Consider the following 26,414-nt stretch of genomic DNA (forward strand, 5'->3'; position numbering starts at 1 on the left):
AAAAATTTAAATTCTGTCATCATTATACGTAATTTTGAATAATAAGGTTGATTATCCTTTATCTGTCAACAAAAATTGTACCAAAAGAAGCCGAAACATACAATTTTTGCATGTCAACTTATATTAAAAACCACTCTGGAACAGAGTGTACGAGTAGATTGACAGATTTGGTCTCCAAGCTCTTAAAGCACTCTGTAATCACTCAGCTCCAGCAATCATGGAGGGAAAGAAAGAGCAGACAATCTGGCTTTCAAAAAAAACAAAAACCCAGATTGTCTGATTCTACTATGTTCCTTCTTAGAAAGAAATGGTATCTGTGAGGATTTCCAGTCAGGATTTAGACCGTATCATAGTACTGAGACTGCTATCATTAGAGTTACAAATGATTTGCTCTTATCATCCGATCGTGGCTGTATCTCTATTAGTGTTACTCGATTTTAGTGCTGCATTTGATACAATCCACCACAACATTCTTTTGAATAGACTCAAAAATGATGTTGGCATTAGTAGAATTGCATTAGCATGGTTTAAATCATACTTATCTGATTGTTGTCAGTTTGTAGCAGTAAATGAAGAGGTGTCATATCGATCACAAGTTTGGTATGGAGTACCGCAAGGCTCAGTGCTAGGACCGTTGCTTTTCACTCTGTACATGCTACCACTGGGAGATATCATTAGGAAGCATGGCGATAGTTTTCATTGTTATGCTGACGATACTCAGCTCAACTTCTTCACGCCCTGATATATCGTACCAATTAACAAAACTACCGGAATGCATTAATATAAAAAATAGGATGAATAGTAATATCCTGCTAAAAAAATATGGTTGGGCCAATAAACCTCTGCATGTAATAACCTAGAATACTATATAACACTTGATGGCTCAAGTCTTCCTTGTCATTTGAATTTTTCAATCTTAAAAAATATTTCTAAATTATGACGTCAATGTAAAATGCAGAAAAGTTTATATAAGGAAATAGAGCAAACTTTAACATGTCATAATCGGTCACAATACACATGAGAGCCAATGGTATTTCACATCAAGGCTATTGTTAAGGTTCATCGGGCTGCCTTTTTTTAATGTTTCCGGGATTTATCTGGGATTTTTGTTTGCTGGATAAGGACGATGATTAAGCTTATTATGTCGGTTCCTCACACAAAGCAATTGATTAACTTTGGAGGGCTTGGAATTTTTGTAATTTCTTGTACAAATTAGTGTGATACTTTTATCTGCATGTTACACATTTTATATTATTGAGAAGTGTCTAGGTTTAGTAGGGATCAAGCTAGATGTTCAAAATGTATACATGTCACAGTTCCAAATGAGGAGAGAGTAGTTGATCAGAGCAGCAGGGTGAACATCAGTCTATACAAAAACCTAAACAACAGGTGCATAGATCCAAACCAGATGTAATTAAAGGAAAAAAAGAGGATCTGCACACAAAAATGTTGGCAAAATCTCACATAAATCACCATCCATCAAGGCCACCAAAAAAGTAAGAGTGTCCAGTGCAAAACGTTTCGGGTTCATACCTTCGTAAGTGCCATACAATCCATGCATACACCTGCGTTCATTTAGATTCCAGAACATTTTCTCGGAATAGGAGCCAATGAGCATTGTAATGACGGTGGTCTTCCACTGGTTGTGCTGTGGGGAAAGTAGCCAGAATCAGTTTAAACAGCCTTGAACACAAAGCTCTGTGGGATGCTGATGCGACCAAAAGAGTCCTAAAATCTGGACACAGACGTAGAGTGAAGGTTTGCTCTCCTTGTTGCAAATTTGTCTCTCTGAGCCAGAGACTCAGAACCTGGTCAATCCGATTTTGTCTCTTTGCCATGGAGACTCGGCACTTGCTGTATCTGTTAATGTCTCTTTCCTCGCAGACTGAAGACTCAGAGGGCATGATCAGGGCTTCCTCAGGGCCAGCGGCCAGGGGTTTTTGGCCCACCGAATACCTTGGTCCAAAGCTTGAGTGGTCATTTTCCATGTTATTACATCAGCCTACCAGCTAACTTCAACATTTTAGAAATTTAAAAAAATGTCAGCTCAAAGCTCACTTTCAGACACCAGCAAGTGTTTGAAATAACTTTCTTGCGATCCGATGGGAATTCTGATTCTACCGTATGAGGCAGAAATATATTTATATGCAATGTTAAACCCCGCTCTTCACGTTAAACCCGCTCTTCACCACAAACCAGCGGGTTCATGACTTCTTCCACCCGTAGCGGTGGTACTCTGCTCGGCCCACTCGCCGTATCGGCTCAAATGCATAAGCAATTTGACTTATTATGGGCTCAACAGTTCTTTCAAGCTCATCTTCCGCAATTTCAAAACAAGTGTGTGTTTAAAAAAAGTAAAGAAATGCTTATATTACTTCACTGGCCAAAAGAGCAAACCAACACCGTGACATCACACGTTGTGGTATTGCAAGATGGCGGTGCCCTTGCTCTAAAAGCTATAACAAAACATCCTTTTTTCTTTAAAATGGTTACATTAATAGTGTTGTTATATATATTTTTTTTATTAAAGTGGAAATCAGTTTACTAGTACTGTAAACTTTACCGACTGCTTCATTTCCACTACTTATGCTAACCATTGCGATAATAAATACACATATGTTATGGAAAATACCAGAGACTTCTTGAAGAACGTAGACAAATCATACATCATTATAATCGTGTAATTTATTTGGTTTAATCTTTCATCTGTCTGTTCCCTGTGCCTTTGTTGATACCTGACTAATGCATCCGCATATATATCATAAAAGGCGTGCACTCCGGTTAACTCGTATAACGAATAACTCCTGTTTTCTTCTTGTGAGCTCCCTCTGTTGCTCTGACTGAAAGATACCAGTATAGTGAGACGGGAGTTCACTCAAACATCCTCAGATCACATAATTTCAAATGCTCACTCTTTCTAAAGAAATGTGACCTACACATGATATTTAATCAATATTTTTCTAGATAGTTTTCAGTCAGTGAAATGGTGGGGTTGTGTGACATCGTTCTGCTGAGGCATTTTAAGGACAGGTTTTAGGGCCTCGGTGCTTGATGTCCAAGGCTATTGGCCCCGTCTGGCACCTTGTTAGCCCTGGCTTGCACTAGACCGATAGTGGAAAAGATGCTAATGTGGTCGTATCTGTTGCTACCTCAAAAGCTGTAGACTCAGATCATAGAATCTGTTGCTTTCTCTTCCTTCACAAGTCAAGAGACTCAGAACGGTGTATCTGTTAATGGCTCACTTGACGGACTGGCGACTCAGGACTTGGTCATATCTGTTTGCTGTCTCACTGTTGCTGAGACTCAGAGTGTCTGTTGAAAGGGTTCAATTATCCCTTTCCGATGAGAAGTAAATGCATCCATTTTTACATTAACAGCTGAATTTGTGTAATATGTAGTACTACAAATAGCTGTCACTGAGAATACTTATTTCTCTGAATAAGAGTGAAATGGATCTGTTTTAGTTTACATCAATTTTAAGGTTTCCAAACAGAATGGATTATTGTCAAGTCAACTTTATTTATATAGCGCTTTTTACAATGCAGATTGTTTCAAAGCAGCTTCACATTGTTAAAAAGGAAAATAATGCAACAAAATTTGATTGGGCCGTACAGCCGCTCTGGAGAAAACGGTGATGTCATCTAGCTCATTTCAATTATCATACAGTGACAATGTGAGCAGATCAGTTATTTAGTTGATGTATTTAATTTAGTTTAGTAATTCAATTTATTTAGATATTTAGTTGAAAATGTTGTGTCCCCAACTGAGCAAGCCAAGCCAAAGGCGACAGTGGCAAGGAACCAAAACTCAGGTGGCATAATGGAAAAAAATGAACTTTGGGAGAAACCAGGCATCATGCCGTAGACGGGTTTATTGAGGATGACAGGATGATGTAGGGCAGTGGTTCCCAACCACGTTCCTGGAGGACCCCCAACAGTGCACATTTTGGATGTGTCCTTTGTCTGACACACCCACATCAGGTCTTGGAGTAGTTACTAATGAGCTGATAACCTGAATCAGGTGTGTTTGATTGAGGAGACATGCAAAATGTGCACTGTTGGGGGTCCTCCAGGAACGTGGTTGGGAACCACTGATGTAGGGTACAAACGGGCTAAAGGCACATTTAATTTTATTCTCCTCTAAACCACTAGATGGCATAAAAACTCACGGTAGCACTGTATCATTTACATTTTGACACAAAAAGAAGTTTCAGAAAGCCTTTATTTAGCAGCAGTAAAAAGTGTTACATGGAATGAATAAATATTGATTACATGATAATTTTTTTTTTTTGCACTTTTCAGGACGCAACTGTTTATGGATGTATACATGAGGCATGGCCCATTTTTCTGTAAATTCATGTTATTTCCTTTTCTTTAAGACGTTCAGCAAACTTGCTGATGTCAAAGCACTTTTTTTAAAAACTTGCATTAAAGTGATACAATTTGCTGTAAATGCAGATTACCATCACTGTCAAACACAAGCAGATTCTGTCCTTCAAAAACATTCTTCAGCAAAACTTTTCAATATTCACATTAAGTCGATTTAAATCTAAGTTGACGAGTATTTTCACACCATATATCTTCAGAATATTCATGTCTTTTGGATGTGAACCATTTGCTCTTTTAATGAGATCCTAATCTATTTAAATGAGTTGTACAAGAAACAATATTGTACTATATATCTATTTGTATGAAAATAATCCATAGGAATTGTATGAAAACTTTTGATGTTTAAATGTTACAAATGTTTTCAACAATGTTACACAATATCTTACATATCTATCTATCATCACATGATATGTCTTATATAAATGAATACTATACTTGGACGGGGGAAAGATAAAGTTCAGGTTAGATGTTGTGCTTTTACGTCATGACGCCCTGTCTCCTCATAATCAGTTTAGCCCCATATCAGAGATGCATATATTATATTAGCTCAAATGCATTTCCTCAAGAGTACGGCACTTGTACATGTACTCCGTTCCCCCAGATGTCTTCAGTATTTGAGGTCAGTATATGTCAGGCAGTTGTGAGTAGTTCCTGTTCCAGTAGCTGCCGTTGTAGAGCCAATCTGGAGCTCCGGTGTGAGGGTTCGGCCCCTGATGAAACCACCTGTGTGTGAACATGAGTTAAGGTGTAGATCAATGCCATCGTTCCATCCTCACAATAGCTTTGCACACAGACACATGCAGATAGTAATCACTGCTGATGTCTGTAAACACACAGACACTTTAGGGGTGTGACGCACCAAGCCCCCGGTTGCCCGTTGGGCTGTCGGTGAACGTCTATCAAACTAGTTTTTGCCGTATGTTCCACATGTCATCTCTAGCCTGTCTTATATTATATAAGACTATAATTGTGTTGTCCTTAAATGTTATACATGCATCATGTATCAAAATTTCAAAATTCCAAGCCCGGAGCCCTCCCCCGGACAGCACGCCAAATACACATAATCTTTACTCTATTTAATTTGATGTAAGTGTGAACTCGTGAAAGGAGAACAAAACACTATGAGAGTCAATTGCGGGAACAGCAATCAGTTAAACTTGTGTTCTCTCCTCTCCAAATTTGATGTCAGCAAATAACAGTAAAGTTAAGTTGATGTGCATCTCTCTCTAGTCTGTCTGTCTTGGTAACCTAGCTGGGCAGCGCATCTCTTGGTCTGGCTGTGTCTGCTTGCTTGCCAGCCACTTCCAGGGCTGTGTTCAGTGACTTTGTGCCTGACTTTGACCCTATTTACATGGCTAATGGGTCAGGCAGGAGGGTCCCTTAGCAGAATTTTGCTTAGGGCCCTAGGGAGGTCAGAACCGGTTGTGCCCCTTAGTTACATACTCTCACCCATCAGTATATGCCCTGTTGATGTGTGTTTATTAAAGGGGCTATATGCCCTTTTACGAAGTCTTGATGTTGTTTTATGGCTCTACTAGAACAGGTTTTCCTGCTTGAATGTGGATTATTTTCCCCCATATTCTCCATTGTTGCAGCTCCTCTCTTCCCAGTCTGTCAAGTAATGCCCTGTTTAGTTCCTGTCTCTATGAAGCCCCTCCTTCTGAAAAGCACACTGTGCTCTGATTGGTCTGCTGAAGCAGTTTGTTGTGATTGGTCAAGCACTTCCAATGTGTTTGGGAAATGTCCCGCCCCTTACCATAACCGCCAGTTTCAACACACTACTAACTAACTCAACCAGGCCCGCCACTTTATTCTGTGTATGAAGTATTTAAATGAGGAATATACGTGTTGGTTCCTGGAGGAAAACTCCAGACTACAATGGAGGCGTTTCAGGGAGTTCAAAAACAGTGACACTGATATAGACAATAATCTTTTTCATGCCCAAACAGCAACATTACACACCAAAGAGAGATGAACAGGGAGAAAATCAGAAGGAAATTAAAGTCTTTAACATTTCAAACCTTATTTTCCATTCTTCGTTTGATTTGGAACGATTTTTCCAAGCCATGCGTTGTTTTTCCTCCAGTCTGTTCTTCTCCGCACTGGCTACATCTGGAGAAACAGCAGCAATGCAATGTCATTTTATTTTTATGTCATTATATGTAAAGTTGAACAAGAACTGATGATCTGTCCCCCATTCCTGAGGACAGGATTTTGAATATTTAAGATATATAATCGTTAATGCAACAACATCGTTCCAGAGCTATTTTACTATTATTTGCATACTATTGTAGATTTTATAAATATTTTGAATTAGCTTTTATTTATATATTTCCAGTTTTCATTTTCATTTTACTTTAACTTATTTTGTTGATGTGCTTATGTCATTTTTATTAGTCTTTTTTTTATATTTCTACTTAAAAGCTACAACTGAAATAAAACTACATTAAACCTATTTATTTGCACTTAGTAATTGTAATGCTTCAACTTCAACTTATTTTAGTTGCCAAGGTAACATTTCTAATTTTCGTTTGGTTAAATTTTTTATCTGATAATGATATTTTATTTTATTTCAGCTTTATTTCAATGAACAGTTTAGTTAACATTTATGCCCTATAACCCATAGGCTCAATATGGGCTTTAGATATAAGGACAGACCAGGTATCAGTCTAACTTTTTTCTACGTGAATGAATGCGTTCCAACATTATGAGACACAATAGGAGGTCAGTGTACCTATGTGTCCGCTCTCCAGGGCTCTGATATCAGGTCTCAGACGACAGTCTGTTTGTGGAAGAACTCGCTCCATCTCTGCATCCAACTCATTCAACTGCAGAGCAAATGATGTAAAGGCATAGTACTGACAGAAAGAGAAAGAAAGACAGAAGAATGAATGACAGTATGTCACAAAACAGGAATGCTTCTTTTTATGTATTAACAGGGGTTGGTAAAATGCATATAATAATAAAAAAATCATTAACTTGGTACAAACATGTTTTTATTTTTGTGTTCTTGCATATTCAACATTATTGAATGCTTGATTATATCTGCCTCATAGTCATTTTTTTTATTGCACTTGAATGGCATTAGTTCTATATCACTTCACCAAAGGTTTTTCAGTTATTTCAAGGATCATTATAGTTTACAACAGCAAGCTCTAGGGTTGTTTCTAAGATTGAAAGCAATCTCTGTGTGTAGCCAAAAATAAGAACAAGGGCATATGAAAAATAGTGAAATATTTTGCATACTTTTCCCGAGTTGTCTGGTCGCGGTGATATCCTCCAGATGAGCTCACTTCCTGGAATCACCTGCACGGTCTCGGTCTCTGGAGGAGGCATCTCATCCGGCTCCTCCTCTGCATTATTACTCTGCAACGTTTGTAAAAAATTCGACATTGATTAATGTTATTGGTTACACTTTATTTTAAGGTGCTATAGTTACATTGTACTTACTCAAATAAGTACTGAGTAATATGAATTAACTACATGTACTTACTATAGTGTTACGGTTAGGGTTTGTTTAGGGTTAGTAATTATACATATTTTACTGTTATTACTATAGTAAGTAGGCTACATGTAGTAACGTGTAACTACGTCACCTTTGTTCTGATGGTTTAAAATGCATTTTTATGTCCGACAACATATTACATAAAAATGTACCTGTGTACTTCCCTTCCTGTGCTTTATGTCAGACTTCCTGTGAGTGTCAAATGTTGCTGGATCCACAGAATACAAACACTCCGTCCACTTGCCATAGAGAGCACAGATCTTTTTTTTACTGGACAGACATAAAGAAAACAATCATTACATACAACTTACTGTGTGTGGCTCTTCATTAAAGTACAAACTTCTTTCTGTTGTAGATTTCCCTTTTGTTAGATAGGTGTACCTATTTTTTTCCCCCCTAAGAACAACTTTCAAATAAGAATTCAGTCCAATATCAGGCAAACTCGTTCCCCCAATATTCAATAGGCTATTCTTGATGCTGCTGCACTACATTACGCATCGCTCTGAATGTTGATAGGATGACTATTTTTATTCTGGTCTGCCTCAGCCGTCTAACAGCGCTCATCAGTGTCAAAATGACTGAGATGGCCAATCAAATCAAGAAGGCGAGCGATACTGAGCGCAAATCCCAGCACAACGCTTCAGTTTTAACAGTGAAAGAGTGCAAGGTAAGATGTAAGCAGCTAAACATTTAATATTTCATAACTATTTTATGATAGAAATTTGAAACAACCAACAGTAATATTCAGTGATGCAAACTACTCAAATTTTGCCATATTGTATCAAAATCACAGGCTATCATTTACATGATTCATGTAATTCCTAACTGAATGTGATGAGAGAAGAAATGTTACAAAGCCAATTTTGGCATATTAGCCATACGATTGAGATTGCATGTGTGGATGTTTTCAAATAAAATGATTTGCAAATAGTTCAGATGGATTACTTTACAATAGATTCTAGTTCCCTTTCGTTCAGTCACTACGACGTACGTTAGTGACTAACGAATGGGGGTTTCGCTTAGAAGCCAATCATCTTCTTCGTATTCAACAGCGCCCAATGGCAGTGCCAATGCCATGGGCATGCGGAATTTGCATGCGTAACTCCACCCCACCTCGTGGGTATATCAGGAAGTACGCTGGCAACATCGCATTATGTTTCTGCTTTGGAGCCAAGAGGATCTCTTCACTCCTACAAGCCTGATCTGAGTCTTCGACAGCTTTTCGAGACGAGCAGCTTTCCAGAGGCGTTGGTGTTACGGCGCGTTCCAGTGATCATCATACTGCCTGCCTGCTGATCTGCGCAGTGGTCCGCTAGACAGCTGGTGTGTGGTCCCTGGGCGCTTCGGCGTTCTCTGCGAGGCTTTCCTCTCATAAAAGAGCTTACACGTGACGCGTCCTTTTCAGGATGTCTCGTCCGTGTACTTCTGGGTGTGGTCGGTTGCTTTCCTCCTCTGATGGGCACGAACACTGTCTGGTATGTTTGGGCTTTCAGCATGCTCAGACAGCGTTCGTGGATGAGTCATGTTCTCACTGCGGGAACATGACCATCGCAGTGTTGCGGTCAAGACTCCATGACCTTCGTACTGAAGTGAGAGTCCCCTCTACCACACCCCGATCTACTGAGTCCCAGAGGCCCAGTACTTCGGCTGGTGGTCAGGGTGACTTGACGGTTACGGTGTGGAACAAAGCCCCGACGCTCATGCCTCGGGCCACACCCCCGTCTTGCACATTGCAACCCGCGAGCGTTCAGATGCAGATCGCGGGGCCGGCTCCGGCCCTCCCGCGCATCTCGTTTGGCGCTCCGGAGGAGGATGCGATGTCGATCACCGCATCACAAGGTGGGCTCGAGTCCTCTGGAGATGATGACTCGGCTGTGCTGCCGCCCTCGGGCGTGCCAGCATTGCCCGAGTCAGATCCAGAGCTGACAGCCATGTTGTCTCGGGCAGCCGCGAGCTTAGGGATCGAGTGGAACCCTCCACCCTGTCCCGAACGCTCAAGGCTCGACGATTGGTTTTTGGGGGCTCGCGCTGACACCCGTCAGTCCTTGCCCTCAATACCTTTCTTTCCCGAGCTGCATGAGGAACTCACGCGGTCCTGGAAGTCCCCGTTGTCTTCCCGCGACCGTTCGGTGGCTTCCTCCGCCTTCTCCGTCCTCGATGGGGCGGCAGCTAAAGGGTACACTGGGATCCCTCCAGTTGAACGTTCTGTTGCGATGCAACTGTGTCCTCAGAGCGCTTTAACCTGGCGTGGTGATCCTAAGCACCCCTCCAAAGCCTGTCGGTTCACATCAACCTTGGTGTCGAAATCGCACAGAGCCGCGGGGCAGGCTGCCGCTTCGCTGCATGCCATGGCGATCCTCCAGGTCTACCAGGCCAGGATCCTCAAGGACATGCACGAGGGTGGAGTTGATCCGGGGCTCTTAAATGAGCTGCGTGCCGCCACCGACCTCGCTCTCCGGGCGACGAAGGTGACCGCACGCTCCCTGGGTCAAGTGATGTCCACAAATGTGGTCCAGGAGCGTCACCTATGGCTGAACCTGGCCGATATGCGGGACACCGAGCGGACCCGGTTCCTCGATGCCCCCATATCCCAGGCCGGCCTCTTCGGCGGGGCGGTTGAGGACTTCGCCCAACAGTTCTCAATCGCCCAGAAGCAGACTGAGGCTATCAAACATGTACTGCCCCGGCGGCCAGCTGCTGCCTCCACCCAGCCGCCGGCACAGTCGCCTCAGTCTGCTCCACGCCGAGGACGCCCTCCTAAGGCTCCCGCCCCTCCCACCCGGTCCAAGCAGCAGCCTTCACCCGGGCCGGGTCGCGGAGGAAGCCGTAGGAAGGCGTCCAAGTCCCCTCAGGCCGCCCCGCGCCCCGCTAAACGCCAGGCCAAGCGGCGCTCCTGAGACGGACGGCTCAGGGATGGGAAATTCTTTCGAGGAGATGGTAGCAGGACCACTCCTTCCCCCGGTGGAGGGCCGGGGGAGAATCCTTTGTTCAGCTGCTGGCCCCCGGGTCAGCAGCACCCTATGTTGGTCAAAGAAAGAATTAACACTCCCATCCCTGAGCCCACAGAGTCCGGTGATGACGGTGCGCGCCACCCACGGGTCCCGCCACTCGCATCCCACTCTGTCGCCAGCCTCCTGGCAGAGCAGACCCCAGTGGAACGTGCGTCCTTCCCTGGTCTCCTCTGTCAGGACGCAGCTGTCAACCGTGCCCCCACACCGGGACGCCCCACAGCCTCCCATGTCCGGGCCGGTGACGCTGCATCGCTGCAAGCCCACACCGGGTACGTCTGTACACCGTATGACCCCGCTGGTGCAGTTTCTGGATGTCTGGCTTCAGCTTCCAGGGCTGTCCCGCTGGGTCGAGCGGACCGTCAGGCGCGGCTACGCGATTCAGTTCGCGCAGGTTCCTCCCTGCTTCCGGGGAGTCCGTTCCACCATGATCGGGGCCAACGCCCCCGTCATGCGAGCGGAGATTGCCACCCTACTGGCGAAGGGTGCGATCGAACCTGTCCCTCCAGCCGAGATGAATTGCGGGTTTTACAGCCCGTACTTCATTGTACCCAAAAAGACCGGTGGGCTACGGCCAATCCTGGACCTGCGCGTCTTGAACCGTTACCTTCACCGGTTTCCGTTCAAGATGTTGACAGCGAAACGCCTTTTCGAATGCGTTCGTCCACTCGATTGGTTTGCAGCGATCGACCTGAAGGACGCCTACTTCCATGTCTCCATTTTGCCTCGACACAGACCGTTCCTACGGTTTGCTTTCGAGGGGCGGGCATATCAGTACGCAGTTCTACCATTCGGGCTATCTCTGTCCCCTCGCGTCTTTACGAAGATTGCCGAGGCAGCCCTTGCGCCCCTTCGGCAGCACGGGGTTCGCATCCTGAACTACCTCGACGACTGGCTCATACTGGGTCACTCTCGAGAGCAGGTTTGCGGACACAGAGATTTGGTGCTCCATCACCTAGCCCGTCTGGGCCTTCGGGTCAACTGGGAGAAGAGCAAACTTTGCCCCGCGCAGAGGATCTCTTTTCTCGGTATGGATATCGACTCGGTCGCCATGTGCGCGCAGCTTTCGAGCGAGCGCGCGCAGTCTCTGCTGACTTCCCTTCGACAACTCGAGGGCAAGAGTGCGGTTCCACTGAAACACTTTCAGAGGCTCCTGGGGCATATGGCATCTGCAGCCGCGGTAACGCCGCTCGGATTGCTTCATATGAGACCGCTTCAGCACTGGCTACGCGATCGAGTCCCGAGATGGGCATGGCGGTCTGGCACGCTCCGGGTACAAGTGACTCGGGCCTGCTTACAGACACTCACCCCGTGGTCGAACCTCAGTTTTCTACGGACCGGAGTGTCCTTAGAACGAGCTTCCAGGCATGTTGTTGTGACAACAGATGCATCATCCACGGGCTGGGGTGCCATGTGCAATGGACAAGCAGCCGCGGGCTCCTGGACAGGACCCCAGCGCCTTCTGCATGTCAATTGCCTCGAGTTACTGGCAGTACGGTTCGCCCTGCACCGCTTCCGAGCGTTGCTGAGGGGTCAACATGTGCTAGTCAGGACAGACAACACGGCCGTAGTAGCGTACATCAACCACCAGGGCGGTCTACGCTCCCACCGTATGTCTCAACTCGCCCGCCATCTCGTTTTGTGGAGTCAGAAGCGCCTGAGGTCCCTTCGTGCTGTCCACATCCCTGGAGACCTGAACTGTGCAGCCGACGAGCTCTCACGGTTTCAGCCTCTCCCCGGAGAGTGGAGACTCCACCCCCAGACGATCCAGCTGATATGGGAACGGTTCGGCGACGCACAGGTAGATCTGTTTGCCTCCCAGGACTCTTCCCATTGCTCCCTGTATTATTCCCTGACCGAGGGCACCCTCGGCACGGATGCACTGGCGCACAGCTGGCCGTCAGGGCTACGCAAGTATGCGTTTCCCCCAGTGAGCCTTCTTGCACGGGTACTGTGCAAGATCAGGGAGGACAAGGAGCAGGTCGTCTTGGTCGCCCCGCTTTGGCACGGCCAGACCTGGTTCCCAGAACTCTTACTCCTTGCGACAGCCCCTCCCTGGCCTATTCCTCTGAGACCGGACCTCCTTACTCAGAGACGGGCCACCTTTTGGCACCCGCGTCCAGCGTTCTGGAAGCTCCACGTGTGGCTTCTGGACGGGACACGGTAGGTTTGAGTAGCCTTCCACCTGCGGTGGTCGCTACCATCACTTCCGCTAGAGCTGAGTCTACACGACGTCTCTACGCGTTGAAGTGGAACCTCTTCGTCACATGGTGCTCTTCCCGCCAAGAAGACCCCTGGAAATGCCCGATCGGGTCCGTGCTATCGTTTCTCCAGGAGGGGGTGGAGTGAAGGCTGTCTCCCTCCACCCTTAAAGTGTACGTGGCCGCAATATCTGCCTACCAAGATCTCCTGGGAGACAAAAAGGTAAGTCAGCACGACCTGATCATCAGGTTCCTGAGGGGGGCGAGGAGACTGAATCCTCCTCGCTCTCCTCTCGTTCCCTCTTGGGACCTCTCAGTAGTCTTAAGTGCTCTGCAGAGGCCTCCCTTTGAGCCTTTGCGGTCGGCCGAGATTAAGTTCTTGTCTATGAAGACGGCTCTGCTGACCGCATTGGCCTCGCTTAAGAGGGTCGGGGACCTGCAAGCATTTTCGGTTGACGAAGCGTGCCTTGAGTTCGGGCCGGCTAACTCTCACGTGATCCTGAGACCCCGGCCCGGATATGTGCCCAAGGTTCCTACCACTCCGTTCCGAGATCAGGTGGTGAACCTGCAAGCGCTGCCTTTGGAGGAGGCAGACCCAGCCTTGGCATTGCTCTGTTCAGTACGCGCTCTCCGCGCCTACGTAGACATGACGCAGTGTTTCAGGACCTCAGACCAGCTCTTTGTCTGTTATGGTGGAGAGCGGAAGGGAAGCGCTCTCTCAAAGCAGAGGTTGTCTCACTGGATAGTGGACACCATTGTTTTGGCATACCAGCAGCAAGGCCGACCATGTCCCCTTGGTGTGAGGGCACACTCCACCCGGAGTGTGGCCTCCTCTTGGGCTCTAGCGCATGGCGCCTCGCTAACAGACATCTGCAGAGCTGCAGGCTGGGCGACACCCAACACATTCGCCAGATTCTACAATCTCCGAGTGGAGCCAGTGTCCGACTATGTACTCGCCCCTACGGGTGGCCGGTAATGGGCCAGGCTCAGGTGTCTTCGCTTGCTCGCCATTCCACTCCAAGGACTGGATACGTGCGATATTTTCCTCAGGTGAGCTCCCCGAGAGCCCTGAGCTCCTCCAGCACTGCTTACGCCGACATCAGTTCAGTCTGCCCTTTCGAGCCCAGACCCTCATGTCCGGCCAGGTGCTCCGTGTGCATGGTTCCCCTCCGGCGACCCCCACACGAGTATTCCCACCGTAAGCCTCCTCAGTGAGCAGGTGTCTTTCCCTTGGCAAGTCCCTGCCACCCCTAGGGTTAAAAATCCACCTTCGGCTGGTACCCTAGAGATCTTCCATATGCAACCCTCAGCGGGTCATATGTGTATTCTCTAAGTCCTCCCTACGGTAGGCATCTTGGCATTCCCTCACTGGGACATGCTTCCCAGTGTACCTTGGTAATCCTGTGTTAAGTGGGAGTCCTACGGCCTTAAGTGACGGGTCTCACACTTACGCAGGGCACTGGATGACAGCTGAGTGGCGTTGTTGAATAGGATCCCCCATTCGTTAGTCACTAACGTACGTCGTAGTGACTGAACGAAAGGGAACGTCTCGGTTACGTATGTAACCCTCGTTCCCTGAGGAGGGAACGGAGACGTACGTTTCCTTTGCCACGTCAGCTGTGCTGCCTGGAACGCGGAGTTCAGTCTTGGCTCCTGCAGCAGTAACATAATGCGATGTTGCCAGCGTACTTCCTGATATACCCACGAGGTGGGGCGGAGTTACGCATGCAAATTCCGCATGCCCATGGCATTGGCACTGCCATTGGGCGCTGTTGAATACGAAGAAGATGATTGGCTTCTAAGCGAAACCCCCATTCGTTAGTCACTAACGTACGTCTCCGTTCCCTCCTCAGGGAACGAGGGTTACATACGTAACCGAGACGTTCTTTTATCATTTTCTTTCTTTTTTTTAAAGTGCCCCTATTTAGGTTTTTCAAATATTCCCTTTCATGCCGTGTGTGATATCGCAGTCTGTTGTGACATTCTTCAAAGTTGTAAAGTCGAAAGTGCACTATAAATACGATATGAACGATAGTTATTATCTCCCCCCAAAAAAGAATTGACTCCGAAACACCAAAACAAGTCATCAGGATTTCGAATCTCACTGCATTACGCTTCTACGTCACTAGAAATTATATTTGCATAATGCCTGTCTATGTTGTGCGTTGTCTGCCTTGACCAGCCCTCAAACACGTAATTTTACTGATGACTGCTTCTCAAATCTTGGAGTTCAACGTGGGATTTGCAAAACGCTTGCTCTGGAAAGATTGCTCCTCAGAATCACAACCTGTAAGTATGAATCATTTTTGATGTATATATTTTCTACTGAGTGTTCAAAATACGTAGTTTTGTGTTTTATATTGTGTAAGTTTCTAGGTTAACTGGCTAACTCTGAAATACATCTGCTCATCAGCTGTGGGCATCTATTACCTAAAACTGTGTCTATTAATGCAGATTGTCTGTCGTTCTCACTACTTTGAGTAAAGATAAAGGATGGAGCAAGATTTGTTTTGCAAACTTTAATGTTACTTCAGTCATTCACGTTAGTGCTCGGCTAACGTATGCGCTGTTATTGATACAGTTCCCGAATGTGCACCGCAATAAATTAGAAATATACACATGGGTTGGTTGATGGTTATACTCTTGTTAATGCTGATGGTGAGGAATTACAGCTGCAACATCTCATAATGTGCCTCAAAATGAGTAGCGTACCACTGAGAAACATCCTGCTCAAGTTGTCCTTGCGATAGAGGCTCGGGTTGAATAACTAGTTATTCCCATGTTTCATCATTGCGCTCAGATTGATATGGTAAAATAAATGTCATCGTTCTTTTAAAATAAATGTCATCTGTCTTTGCAGTGAGTATAATCACTGGGAAATGTACCTTCGTTTAGGACGTTTCGCTTCCGACAAGCGCTGTAAGCGGTATACCAATCACAACAAACTGGGCCATCTGGCCAAACAGAACAGAGTAGGCTCACAGAAAGGAGGGATTTGGAGAGACTGATTCACCCGACGAGTCGTTTGAGAATCATTGAACAATGTGGTGACGTGCAATCTTCGAAACACAAATGAAGATCTTTTTTAATGAAATCTGAGAGTACTCTCTGTACTCTCCAGAGTGTCAGTTGTGTCAATGGAGGGACAGAAAGCTCTCAGATTTCATTAAAAAGATCTTCATTTGTGTTTCAAAGATGAATGAATGTCTTAAGGGTTTTGAATGACATGAAGGTGAGTAAATGATAATATTTTTTGGGTGAACTAACCCTTAATTCAAAATTTTGACCCAAAATGGCCTATCTTTTTGTTTGTTTTTTAAAAATGATGTGAATGTAAAGTGATACAAAAAGTGAAAAGCTCCAGTGCTGTTATATGAAATATCAACCCTCTTGGAACACCACATATCCAATCAAATTAGTGGATCAGAGCTAACTGTTTTAAGAACATCACATATTGTATTTACCAAGCCTATTTAGAGTCTCTGGGAACTAAATATTGTTAGATATTTGAAATTTAAGTAATGTTTACACACCTTTTATCAAGTATGTATCCTTCCACTTTATGCAACTCTTTTCCAAACATGCCACATGACTTGAAAGTCAAACAACATTGTTCCCCAGTTCTGTAAAAAAAAAAAAAAAAAAGTGAAATTATTTGTGTGTTTGTCATAAACTGTAGTTAGACTTTTTTGTATTGTTCCTCTCAAACCCTAATATAGCAACAATTATCTAATTTACACCCTTGTTTCTTACACGTTCATTTGCGACATTTGCTCTTACTTATGATTAATAATTTCAACATTTCCATATTGCTCAATCCACAGTTGTCCCATGATAATGTTATGAACGCAGCAGGTAGGGTTGGTCCAGGTGTAGGCTTCATTGTGACTGCGAAAACAACAAATTAACAATAAATATGCAGTTTAATAAATGTTAATGTCTGTGAAAACATGACCTGCTCTTGAATACACACATGCTATTCATGTTTACTGGTGCACACATGTAAGGCTACACATGTAAATCACTCACAGAGGAAGGTCTAGGGTGATGATTCCACGAGGTTCGGCCTCCACACTCTTTCCCCAGAATTTGAGTTTCGGATAAATGGAGCCATGGAACATGAAGTCGCTCTTTATGCCCTCAGCATGGAAGGCACTGACCGGTGGATGATGACTGACCTGTTCAGAGATCCACCTGAACCCCAGATCCTCTCTAACGACAGAAAGAAAAAAAACACTGATGTGATCAGCTCATTTGAAACATTGACATGATCGGCTTATATGAGACACTGACCTGAGCAGCTCATAGGTTTCTCCCAGCAGAGGGTTGAAGGGTTTGCCGGTCCTCTCCCACTGCGAGGCCACCGCTGACACAGCAAACGCTGCCACACACTCAAAAACCAAAGAAATCTGACATTACTGACATTAACCCACCGGCTTCACAGACAAGGCTTAAGCCGAGTCCCAGACTAAAATGCATGTTTGAGCTGTGTGGTGAAGATCAGTTAGGATGGCATTCCAGAGACCAGTTTATGGCAAGGCCCCTCTCTAACTACCGGTGTGGAGGAAGATGTGCCACACTGTGATTTGACCCTTGGTGAATGAACATAAACAAATGTTCAGCAACATCAGATAAGATGCCAAGACAACTGCCAGACACCTCTTACTGGGCAGGAAGGGGGACCTTCTGCACCCACCACCACCAAGGAGAGGACTCTCATTGGTCTAAAAGTTGACTTTAACCACCAAACTCATTCCTAAAGTTTAGGCAAGAGCTGCCGTAAAAATTCCTTCAGGACCTCCTGGATGCAGCAGCAAAAGAGAGGCCACAGAGATCTATCTAAATCCATTCATACACATGTTTGGAGGCCTTAAATGTATATAAACTGCAACTCCTCCACTTCATCTTCACACAAAGCACAGTTTATGTTAATGGTCATTGACTGTAAACACAACAGTCCACGGGACAGACCCATTAACAGATAAACAAATGCGTGGACGATGACTTAACCGTTTCTTATCATGTTTGGTCTCTATCTGTTCCACACGATGCCTTTTATATTTTAAAAGAGGTGTGGTAAATAAATAATGCATGAGTAAAACATTAAAGACATTGTTTTGACATGCCACTTTATGCTATGCAAATGAGTTCCACACTAGGGTGGGCAACATCGGGGCTACTTCGGACATCAGTGGCCAATCACACTCCAGGATCGGAAAAGGCGCCGGATTTCAATCTCCTCCTCATCAGAAAGGGATAAATATGTCCCCCGGGTAGACACACCCTTGTTCTGCGTTTCTAACCTGACGGGGAAGGAGACATTAACAGACACAACACGTCCTGAGTTTCTAACCTGACGAGGAAAGAGACTACACGACAGTTGAGGTTAAGCTTTTGCGAGCGAAACCTTTTATATTGCTTTCGGCTGCACTCTAGCTGCAAGAAAGGCTCTCTCACTAAGAGATCTTATCTGACCCTTTCGACGACTCCAGCAGCACAGCCCGGTCCACCAAGGACTTCTGCATCGGCAGACATTGCCTGTCCCACACGGCTCCTCAGTGACGCAGCCAGCCTGCAACGGACCCTGTGAAGATTCGACTGACCCAGCTGCCTGGTCCATTTCCTAAGGACCCTCTCGGCGCAACCAAAGTTCTGCATCCTTCAGCCCAGCGTGGCAACGACTACTGGATCGCAGCTCTGCGCCTTCCCACTGCACGCTACCTGCATAACCAGTGGAAGACGTCTCTACTGCCGGACCGATCACCCGACTGTGTGGAACGTAAATATAAACTTACCAAACCTCTATCTAGAGACCTTGGCATTAGTTTATACATGCAGCATATGTTTTTCTAACCTGCTTAGAAAACAGTTACCGGAGGTCAGTTTGTTACAAATAATAGGTTTATTATTTGTTTATTATAATAGGTTTATTATTTGTTTAATGATAAATAAGCATTTATTTATCACCATTTGCTAGAACCATTAGGTGGTTTCCATAAGAAGCATTCCCATTCGATTCTCTTCCATTGCTACATTCTGTTCAACAGCATTGCATTTATCCATTCTGTGTTCACATCATTTATCAGTTTTATTGTTTCATTCATTACTTTTATTTTTGGTTATTAGTTTACTATCTTTTAGAAGTTTATATTCATTACTAGCATTATTAACCATTGAAGTATTTACTCTTGCATATCTATTGTTAATAAACTTCATTCCTTTTATTACACTGTGTCTTCATTGTGTTGATGATCAAAGACTCTACTAGTTATCCAGAGTCACAAATCCTTCAGATAAATCAGCTGACCAACTCCCTCTAATTTACATTCATTCTGAATTATTGAACAGCTCCTTTGGGAGTGTTCTTATATTGTTAAGATAGTATTCTTAGCTGGTGCCCCGTATCAAAAAGGGGGAGGGGTCATCTGATACACTCATAACCACACCTCAAGTGACACGTGACCTAAAAATCACTGATGTCATCTGTGAATTGAGTAATAATCACTACAGCTGTTTTAACCGAAAGCATATCTTAAAGGGGTCATATGATGCGATTTCTTGTTTTTCCTTTTTCTTTAGTGTGTTATGTAGCTGTTGGTGCATGTATAAGATCTGCAGAGTTACAAAGTCTCAAACCCAAAGAGATATTATTTTTAAAAGTTAAGGCTCAGCCAAGCCTTCCTAAAATGCTTCATTCAAACGCGCCCCCACAAATCTACGTCAGTCTGTGGCAGGGGCTGCGTTTACGTATGGCAGTTGCCATACCCTGGCGTTCAGGCAAGCAGGGGAAATAAACAGCTCATGATGCTGTTCTTTAATTCTGTTGCAGCTTTGAAAAGCAAATTTAAACAGCCTAACGCCGTGTCCTAACCAGACGTGATGTGAGCGGCAAACCAGACTCGACCCGAGATCAATCAATCAAAAATCACAGAAGAGCGTGTGTTGGCCAATCAGAAGAGCGCGCGGGCGGGCTCTCTGCAAGCGCACTGATTGCATTCGCAACAAAATTGGTAAGTAGCCTACAATATCGAATTCCTAAATTGTACACACTTTTAGCATGATTAAAAAAACTGTGACTGAAACATTTTTTTTAAATCGTAGAATGCACTTGTTTGTTCACCTTTACAGTTTGAACATAGTTGTTTCTTTTCATTTATTTTCAAGATCTGAGGTGAATTAAATAAAAGCACATAATCTGCACTTGTCATACTTTGATTGTTGTTCCAGCCGCAACGCCGCATAAATAAAAACAGTAGCCTAAAATAAATATATTTTTTCTCGCGTGTCGACTTTGGTTAGGACACAGTGAAGGCTTATTGGACTGTTTCAGTATTTGCATTGATTTTGTATTGTTGTTCAGTTTTTTTAGTGGATTTTTGTCCACATTTTGGTTAGATATAATGTGATTATTTGGGAATGTCATTGTTGTATGGCCAGAAAGACCCATGCCATACCCTAGGTTTTTGTGAAAAGCCGCCACTGGGGGCAGAGTTTCATAACACCGCCCAAATGTTTACACAAAGAAAGAAGGCGTAACCTTTATTCTCGCTGTAGTATTGTTGCCGCCGGAGCCGCCATGTCGTGGAGATGCTGGTTTTTCATTGCGAAAGCCAAACTACTTTGTTTGGCCTTCCAAAAGAGGACACAATTAGAAAACAGTGGTTAAGCTTTATTTACAACACTGTTCCAGAACAGTACAACCCAAATATTCGACTGTGTGCTGCGCATTTTTCAGAGGACTGTTTCCAGAACCTGGGACAGTACAAGGCCGGCTGTGCACAAAGGCTGATTCTAAAAAGTGGGGCAATTCCATCTTTGCAAGTACAGCCTGGCGCTTCTGACTCCAAGACACAGCCTGAAAGTATGTTTTCATTTTTTAAGAATTTGCTACTGACTGTTCAGATACGAGTTTAGAGCAGTATAGAGTAGGGCTTGTTTGTCGTTTCTATGATCACAAATGTAAACTTACCAATCTGGCAAAGTTGACCGATCTGCATTTTTCCGGATCAGATTTAGGCTTGAATTGATAAAGTAGTACCGACATTATCACCTGTCAATATTGCTTTGGGAGATGATCTTCCGAATATGGTAAGGGGCGTGACATTTCCCTCACATGCTTAAGGTATTGGGGCAAATCACAATGCACTGGATCGCTGGCCAATTAGAGCACATCGTGCTTTTCAATGAACTTTGTAAAAATCGACGCGTTTCAGAAAGGTGGGGCATAGAGGAGCAACAACAATGTACGGTATGTGTAAAATAAGGACTTTTTTAACCTAAAACCACATAAACACATTGCATTAAACAAAATACACAAAATAATGTTCTTTAGAACTGTCAGATATGACACTCTTAAAATATGTCAGTGCCAGTGACGGCCGGTCAATAGGGGGTGCTTCCCCCTTCAAGTTACCCAGAGAAGAAGGCTACTACAGTGACTTCAACATGTTAAAAATAAGTTAAATATATGTTGCAAAATAATTGTAAATGAACACTACTTAGTCATACTATTTGACTAGTAATCACGTTAGCACCTATTAAAAATATGTTTTATGTGTGTGTGGCACCGGACAAATGGATGCCTATTAGGTCCGTAATTTTTTTAAACGCATGTGACTTGAGTCTGAGCTGTAATTGGCTTGTTTCAGTTTGTCTCTGCACCCCAGACCCTCCCACTTTTGATTTTTGAGCAAATCAGTATTGTTTTTATATATTTTGGCCTTGTGTGATTGGACCGTTCTTGACTTTCAAGTAGGCGCAAAGTAAATTCGGCTTTATCTTTGCAAAAATCCATTCACAAGGTATTCAAATGAAGAAAAGGATCACAGAGTTTGCTACCTGGATGCAATGTAAGTTTTATTGTTTTCCCTGTTGTTATTTCAAAGTCCTGTCACTAAAGCATTGTGGGCAATGACACATGTCAATGAAACAATGCAGTTTCATTTGAGGCGATCAATGGGGTCTAGGCACAATGTCTTGTGTAGATAATATATAGTTAAACAATGGCCTGGTTTCAAATAAAATATGAGCCTTTAAGTGTCTCTTTGTGGAAGTATTATTATACGTCGGCTACTATAATAAAATAGACAAATAATATAGTGTATCTTCTTGGACATACATTCAGACAAATCTGCAATTTGACAAAGATGTTGTCAATATCATTAGGATTAAAATTAAGATAAAATAAATTAATGGTCTAAGTATGGTAAAACTTTAGTATTTTTTCATGATTATTTTATTACTGACAATATACCCACATCAAACTCAAATTCACTGATTCGTGGTACCTTATTTCATGCTTTAACAGTTGAATTTTCAACTTCCATTTTTTAGTTAATCAGTAATGATACATTATTATATCACTTGTTAAAGGGTTATGTAACAATTACATTCAGTCCTGCATTAAGCATTAAGGCCTGTTCACACTGGGGCGATTTTTGCGCGCGTTTACCGTAAACGTTTAACGTCTCGTGACTAAACAAAGGGCGCCAATGTGAGTGTGCACACCGACGCGCAAAACGCCAAGCGTTGTGTCAGAAGCGTAAAGTGCCGCAGCACCACCTTGTATACCGAGAGCGCTATCTACTGAATTTGCACATTCAATCGGCACATCGCCAGTGAAAATTGCTTGGGTGTGAACACTCAAGACGCGCCGAAAAACGTCACGAAAAATGCTGGTGATAAGTGCTCGTGATATTCGTCCCGGTGTGTACAGGCCTTTTATGTAGCATGCATCCCATCCCCCACGATGCACACCAGTAATGCTTTTTTTACATGGCATAATTATAAAAGCTACTAAAATGTCCTAATTGGACTAAGGCCTAATCCTGGCTTAATCTTAGCCCTGTCTGTGAAACCAGACCTAAGAGTTTGTTTCATTAATATTTTCCTCAGCTCAAGGCTTGAGCAACCTCATTGTCCTACTTTTCTTCAGAGCAATAATGAAGCTGAAATGCATTGTCCCAGCCATTTAAAAATATAAGTAAACTAAAAATTTTGTACATCATCTTGATTGTTTGAATGGATTTGCAATGTAAGCATCATGTCAAAGCTTTTAAGTACTTTAATGGTAGCATACGCATGTTAATATAGGCCAGGCTTAAAATGCAATGCTCTGTTTTACTCAATAGGCCCCTGCTCTATTTCACTATTCACCAAGGAGTCTTTGGCCTAAAAAATAAAAATATATATTTACCTTCATTCTGTGGATGGAGTCTTGTGAAGTGTTGGCCTTCTGGATGAGGTATGTGTGTTCCATGTATTCAGTCAGTCTCTGAAGAAAACTCAAAGGCTCATTAAAAATCACTGGCATTGTGATTTTCGACAGTTCCTGTGAAGATTTAAAGATGAGAAAAACACACTGAATTAGAAATAATCTGGCACAAACATCATGCAAACCTCACAATACAAGTGCCTGAAGTTGATGAAACACTAATACAGTGTGTGTAAAATGAATTTGACTTACCATCCCGATGCATTTTTTGAGAACGCTCCACATACTGACATTGTTTCGAGAAAACATAGCAGCAGGAAGAGCCGACCTATTCCAAAACGGACAATGAAACAAATTTCTCTATAAGTTCAGAACTGCACAGGACACCAAATGCAAACATGTATTTCAGAAAAAAAATATGTTTAAGCAGTATTACATTTAAAGTGCTGTTGTTCCAAATATTAGCACAGCCGTAGACTCAATACAACGATTGTGGATATTATACATTACAGTTCAAAAAGTCAACTAAAATATAATCAACTGAAATAGTCTTCAACTAAAATAGACCAAAGCAACGTTGCAATGTCTCAAAGCGACACACAGTGTTGCTGTGATGATATCGGGTATAAACCAGGCTTAACCCCAAAATGTTTACATGATGTTGTTCACACAAGGACACCAAGAAGGCAGCAGATAATTTATCAGCTTTGTTTTGAATCACCACACAAATGTCTATCTTTCATGTTGGCTGCAAGCATTCAAAAAGTCTAACAATGAAAACTAGCCAGTAACATCTAAACATGGGCTCTTTTAACGTAAGGGCAACGACTGAACTTAACTTAACTTCAGCCAGATGAAAGGCGCATGTGTAATAGACCCAGTTTGAGTACTGCCGATGCCGAGGCCATAAGACCTAGCATCCTCTGAAAACGTTTGAGAGGAACTTACGCGCCAGCTTTGAATGACGCCGCCGTGTTCTGAATAGAGAGGGCGCGCTGTGACGTAAGCCGCGCCCTCATCTGTATTGAGTCTATGGCCATACCCAGAAAATATATATTCTGGGTGGGAGACATTGAACTCTTGGCGATATTGATCCTGAGACCCAAACATTCTAGATGGTTGAGGAGCCAGGACTTGTGTCTCGTCAACTGTGCCTCTGATTGGGCTATGACAAGCCAATCGTTGAGGTAGTTGAGTATCCGCATGCCTTTCAGCCTCAGTGGGGCTAAGACTGCGTCCATGCACTTCGTAAAAGGGGATAACCCGAATGGCAGGACTGTGTATTGGTAAGCCTGACCCTCGAAGGTGAATCTCAAGAATGGCCTGTGACGGGGTGCTATCTGAATGTGAAAGTAGGCACCTTTCATGTCGACTGTGAAAAACCAATCCCCCGGGCGAATATGTGCAAGGAATTGTTTCACTGTCAGCATCTTGAACGAGCGTGTCATAAGCGCTTTGTTCAGATGTCTGAGATCTAGGATGGGCCTGAGGCCACCATCCAATTTTTCGGGACGAGGAGGTAGCGACTGTAAAAGCCTGACTCACTTTGTGTCGGGTGCACGGTTTCCACCGCTCCCTTTTCCAACAGTTTCGACACCTCTGTGCGGAGCACGTGACTCACGCTGTTTTTCATTGAGGTTTCGACCACGGCGTGAAATCGCTGGGGTCTGCGAGCAAACTGTAGTGAGTAACCTCGTTTTATTATGTTCAACACCCAATTTAATATACCAGTAATGGCCTGCCAGGCCTGGGCTCGTGAAGCCAAGGGTTGAATTAGATTCTGGGGCGGGCCGCTTAGTAATAGGGACCCGGTAACCCGGTTGCTTTGTGCTGTAACACTGTGAGTTTGTAACACTGTGGAGATAGTGTTTATGTTTGGAGGCACAGATTTTGCAGTGGGCGCATGCCTCACATTCAGCGCGAGTGTGCTGTGTGAAAAGTGCTTGGTTGCAGGGGTGCATACTGTAAAGTGGGCACATTTCCTACATAGACAAAGCTCTTTTTGTGATTCATTGTAATAATGTGCAGTGGCGCGCACTGTGTAGTGGGCGCAAACTTACATTTAAAGTACTCACGGCGCAAACCGGTGAGGAAGTCCAAAGGGGTAAACGCGCAACAGCGTTAGTGTGCAGACGAGCGTATTTTTGACCACAGGCTAATTGACTGCAATATTTACATCTCCAACCACCTGAACCAAGGGAACTGGGAGAATGTAAGGAAGTCCGAGTGGTATGGAAGCCATTTTACAACGCTGCAGTGAGAACGGCTGTGACGTAAGCCGCATTCTCGACATATCCAGCAGCTTGAGTTCGCTCGTCTAACTTACTGTAGCATTCTCTGTCCGCGGCGCTTCTTCCGCGTGGCGGGGTGAGAGAAGAGTGAGGAGAGCTCCGTCTGTCCGCCGCACTTCTCAGCGCGGCGGGAGAGAGTGAGAGAAGAGGAGAGCTTCGGCTCGAGTTTACTCCTATACTCTAGAATTCTCTGTCCGCGGCGCTTCTTCCGCGCGGCGGAACGACAGAAGAGGAAGAGTGAGGAGAGCTCCGTCTGCCCGCGGCGCTTCTCAGTGCGGCGGGAGAGAGTTGAGAAGAGGAGAGCTTCGGCTTGAGTTCGCTTGTATACTCTAGCATTCTCTGTCCGCGACGCTTCTTCCGCACGGCGGAACGAGAGAAGAGGAAGAGTGAAGCTGGTCCTGAAAACTGGCGAGCCGAATCCTCGGGGTTGAGAGGAACGTATGCTCTATTGAAGAGGCGTTGCAGCGGCAACACACACACATAGATAGACAACAGAATAAAGGATATTTAACGCCGGATGGCGCAGCTGGAACAGCAGGCGGCTGAAGGCGGAGACCAGGCGGGAATCCGGCATCCTCAGGGCTGCAGAGAAGTTCCGCTGAGTGCTTTTCGATGGCGGGGCTTCAATTCCGAAGGTCGACGAAGGTATCGCTGAAGGAGATTAAATCTGAATTCCTATGGCAGAACACGGTCTTTTATAGCCTCAATATGCTAATTCTAGCGACTTTGTTCGGTGGGATTTTGTAGCGACCCCTATTGGTTTCGCTCTCTCAGCCGCCTCGCCATATGTTCCTGCAGTTGCCGCGGC

General features: G+C 44.4%; 1 protein-coding gene across 4 annotated transcripts in view; it reads right to left on the reverse strand.

Moving 5' to 3' along the window:
• Positions 1 to 4,203: 4,203 nt before the first annotated feature.
• Positions 4,204 to 26,414, reverse strand: part of LOC307128024 (oxysterol-binding protein-related protein 1) — a 28,266-nt gene continuing 6,055 nt past the window's right edge. For 2 of the 4 annotated variants that reach the window (XM_079819554.1, XM_079819553.1), the window contains exons 3-13: positions 23,568 to 23,643; positions 23,298 to 23,432; positions 17,396 to 17,493; positions 17,132 to 17,314; positions 16,883 to 16,990; positions 16,636 to 16,725; positions 8,046 to 8,163; positions 7,635 to 7,754; positions 7,123 to 7,246; positions 6,410 to 6,500; positions 4,204 to 5,111 (exon numbers count right to left, since the gene is read on the reverse strand). In XM_079819554.1, the coding sequence (XP_079675680.1) occupies positions 5,009 to 5,111; positions 6,410 to 6,500; positions 7,123 to 7,246; positions 7,635 to 7,754; positions 8,046 to 8,163; positions 16,636 to 16,725; positions 16,883 to 16,990; positions 17,132 to 17,314; positions 17,396 to 17,493; positions 23,298 to 23,432; positions 23,568 to 23,643 (1,246 nt within the window). In that variant the 3' untranslated portion in view covers positions 4,204 to 5,008. The remainder of the gene's footprint in view (positions 5,112 to 6,409; positions 6,501 to 7,122; positions 7,247 to 7,634; positions 7,755 to 8,045; positions 8,164 to 16,635; positions 16,726 to 16,882; positions 16,991 to 17,131; positions 17,315 to 17,395; positions 17,494 to 23,297; positions 23,433 to 23,567; positions 23,644 to 26,414) is intronic. The other 2 variants (XM_079819556.1, XM_079819555.1) reach the window with 1 other exon arrangement.

The sequence above is a fragment of the Gobio gobio genome (assembly GCF_949357685.1).
Source record: "Gobio gobio genome assembly, chromosome: 6".
Classification (NCBI taxonomy): domain Eukaryota; kingdom Metazoa; phylum Chordata; class Actinopteri; order Cypriniformes; family Gobionidae; genus Gobio; species Gobio gobio.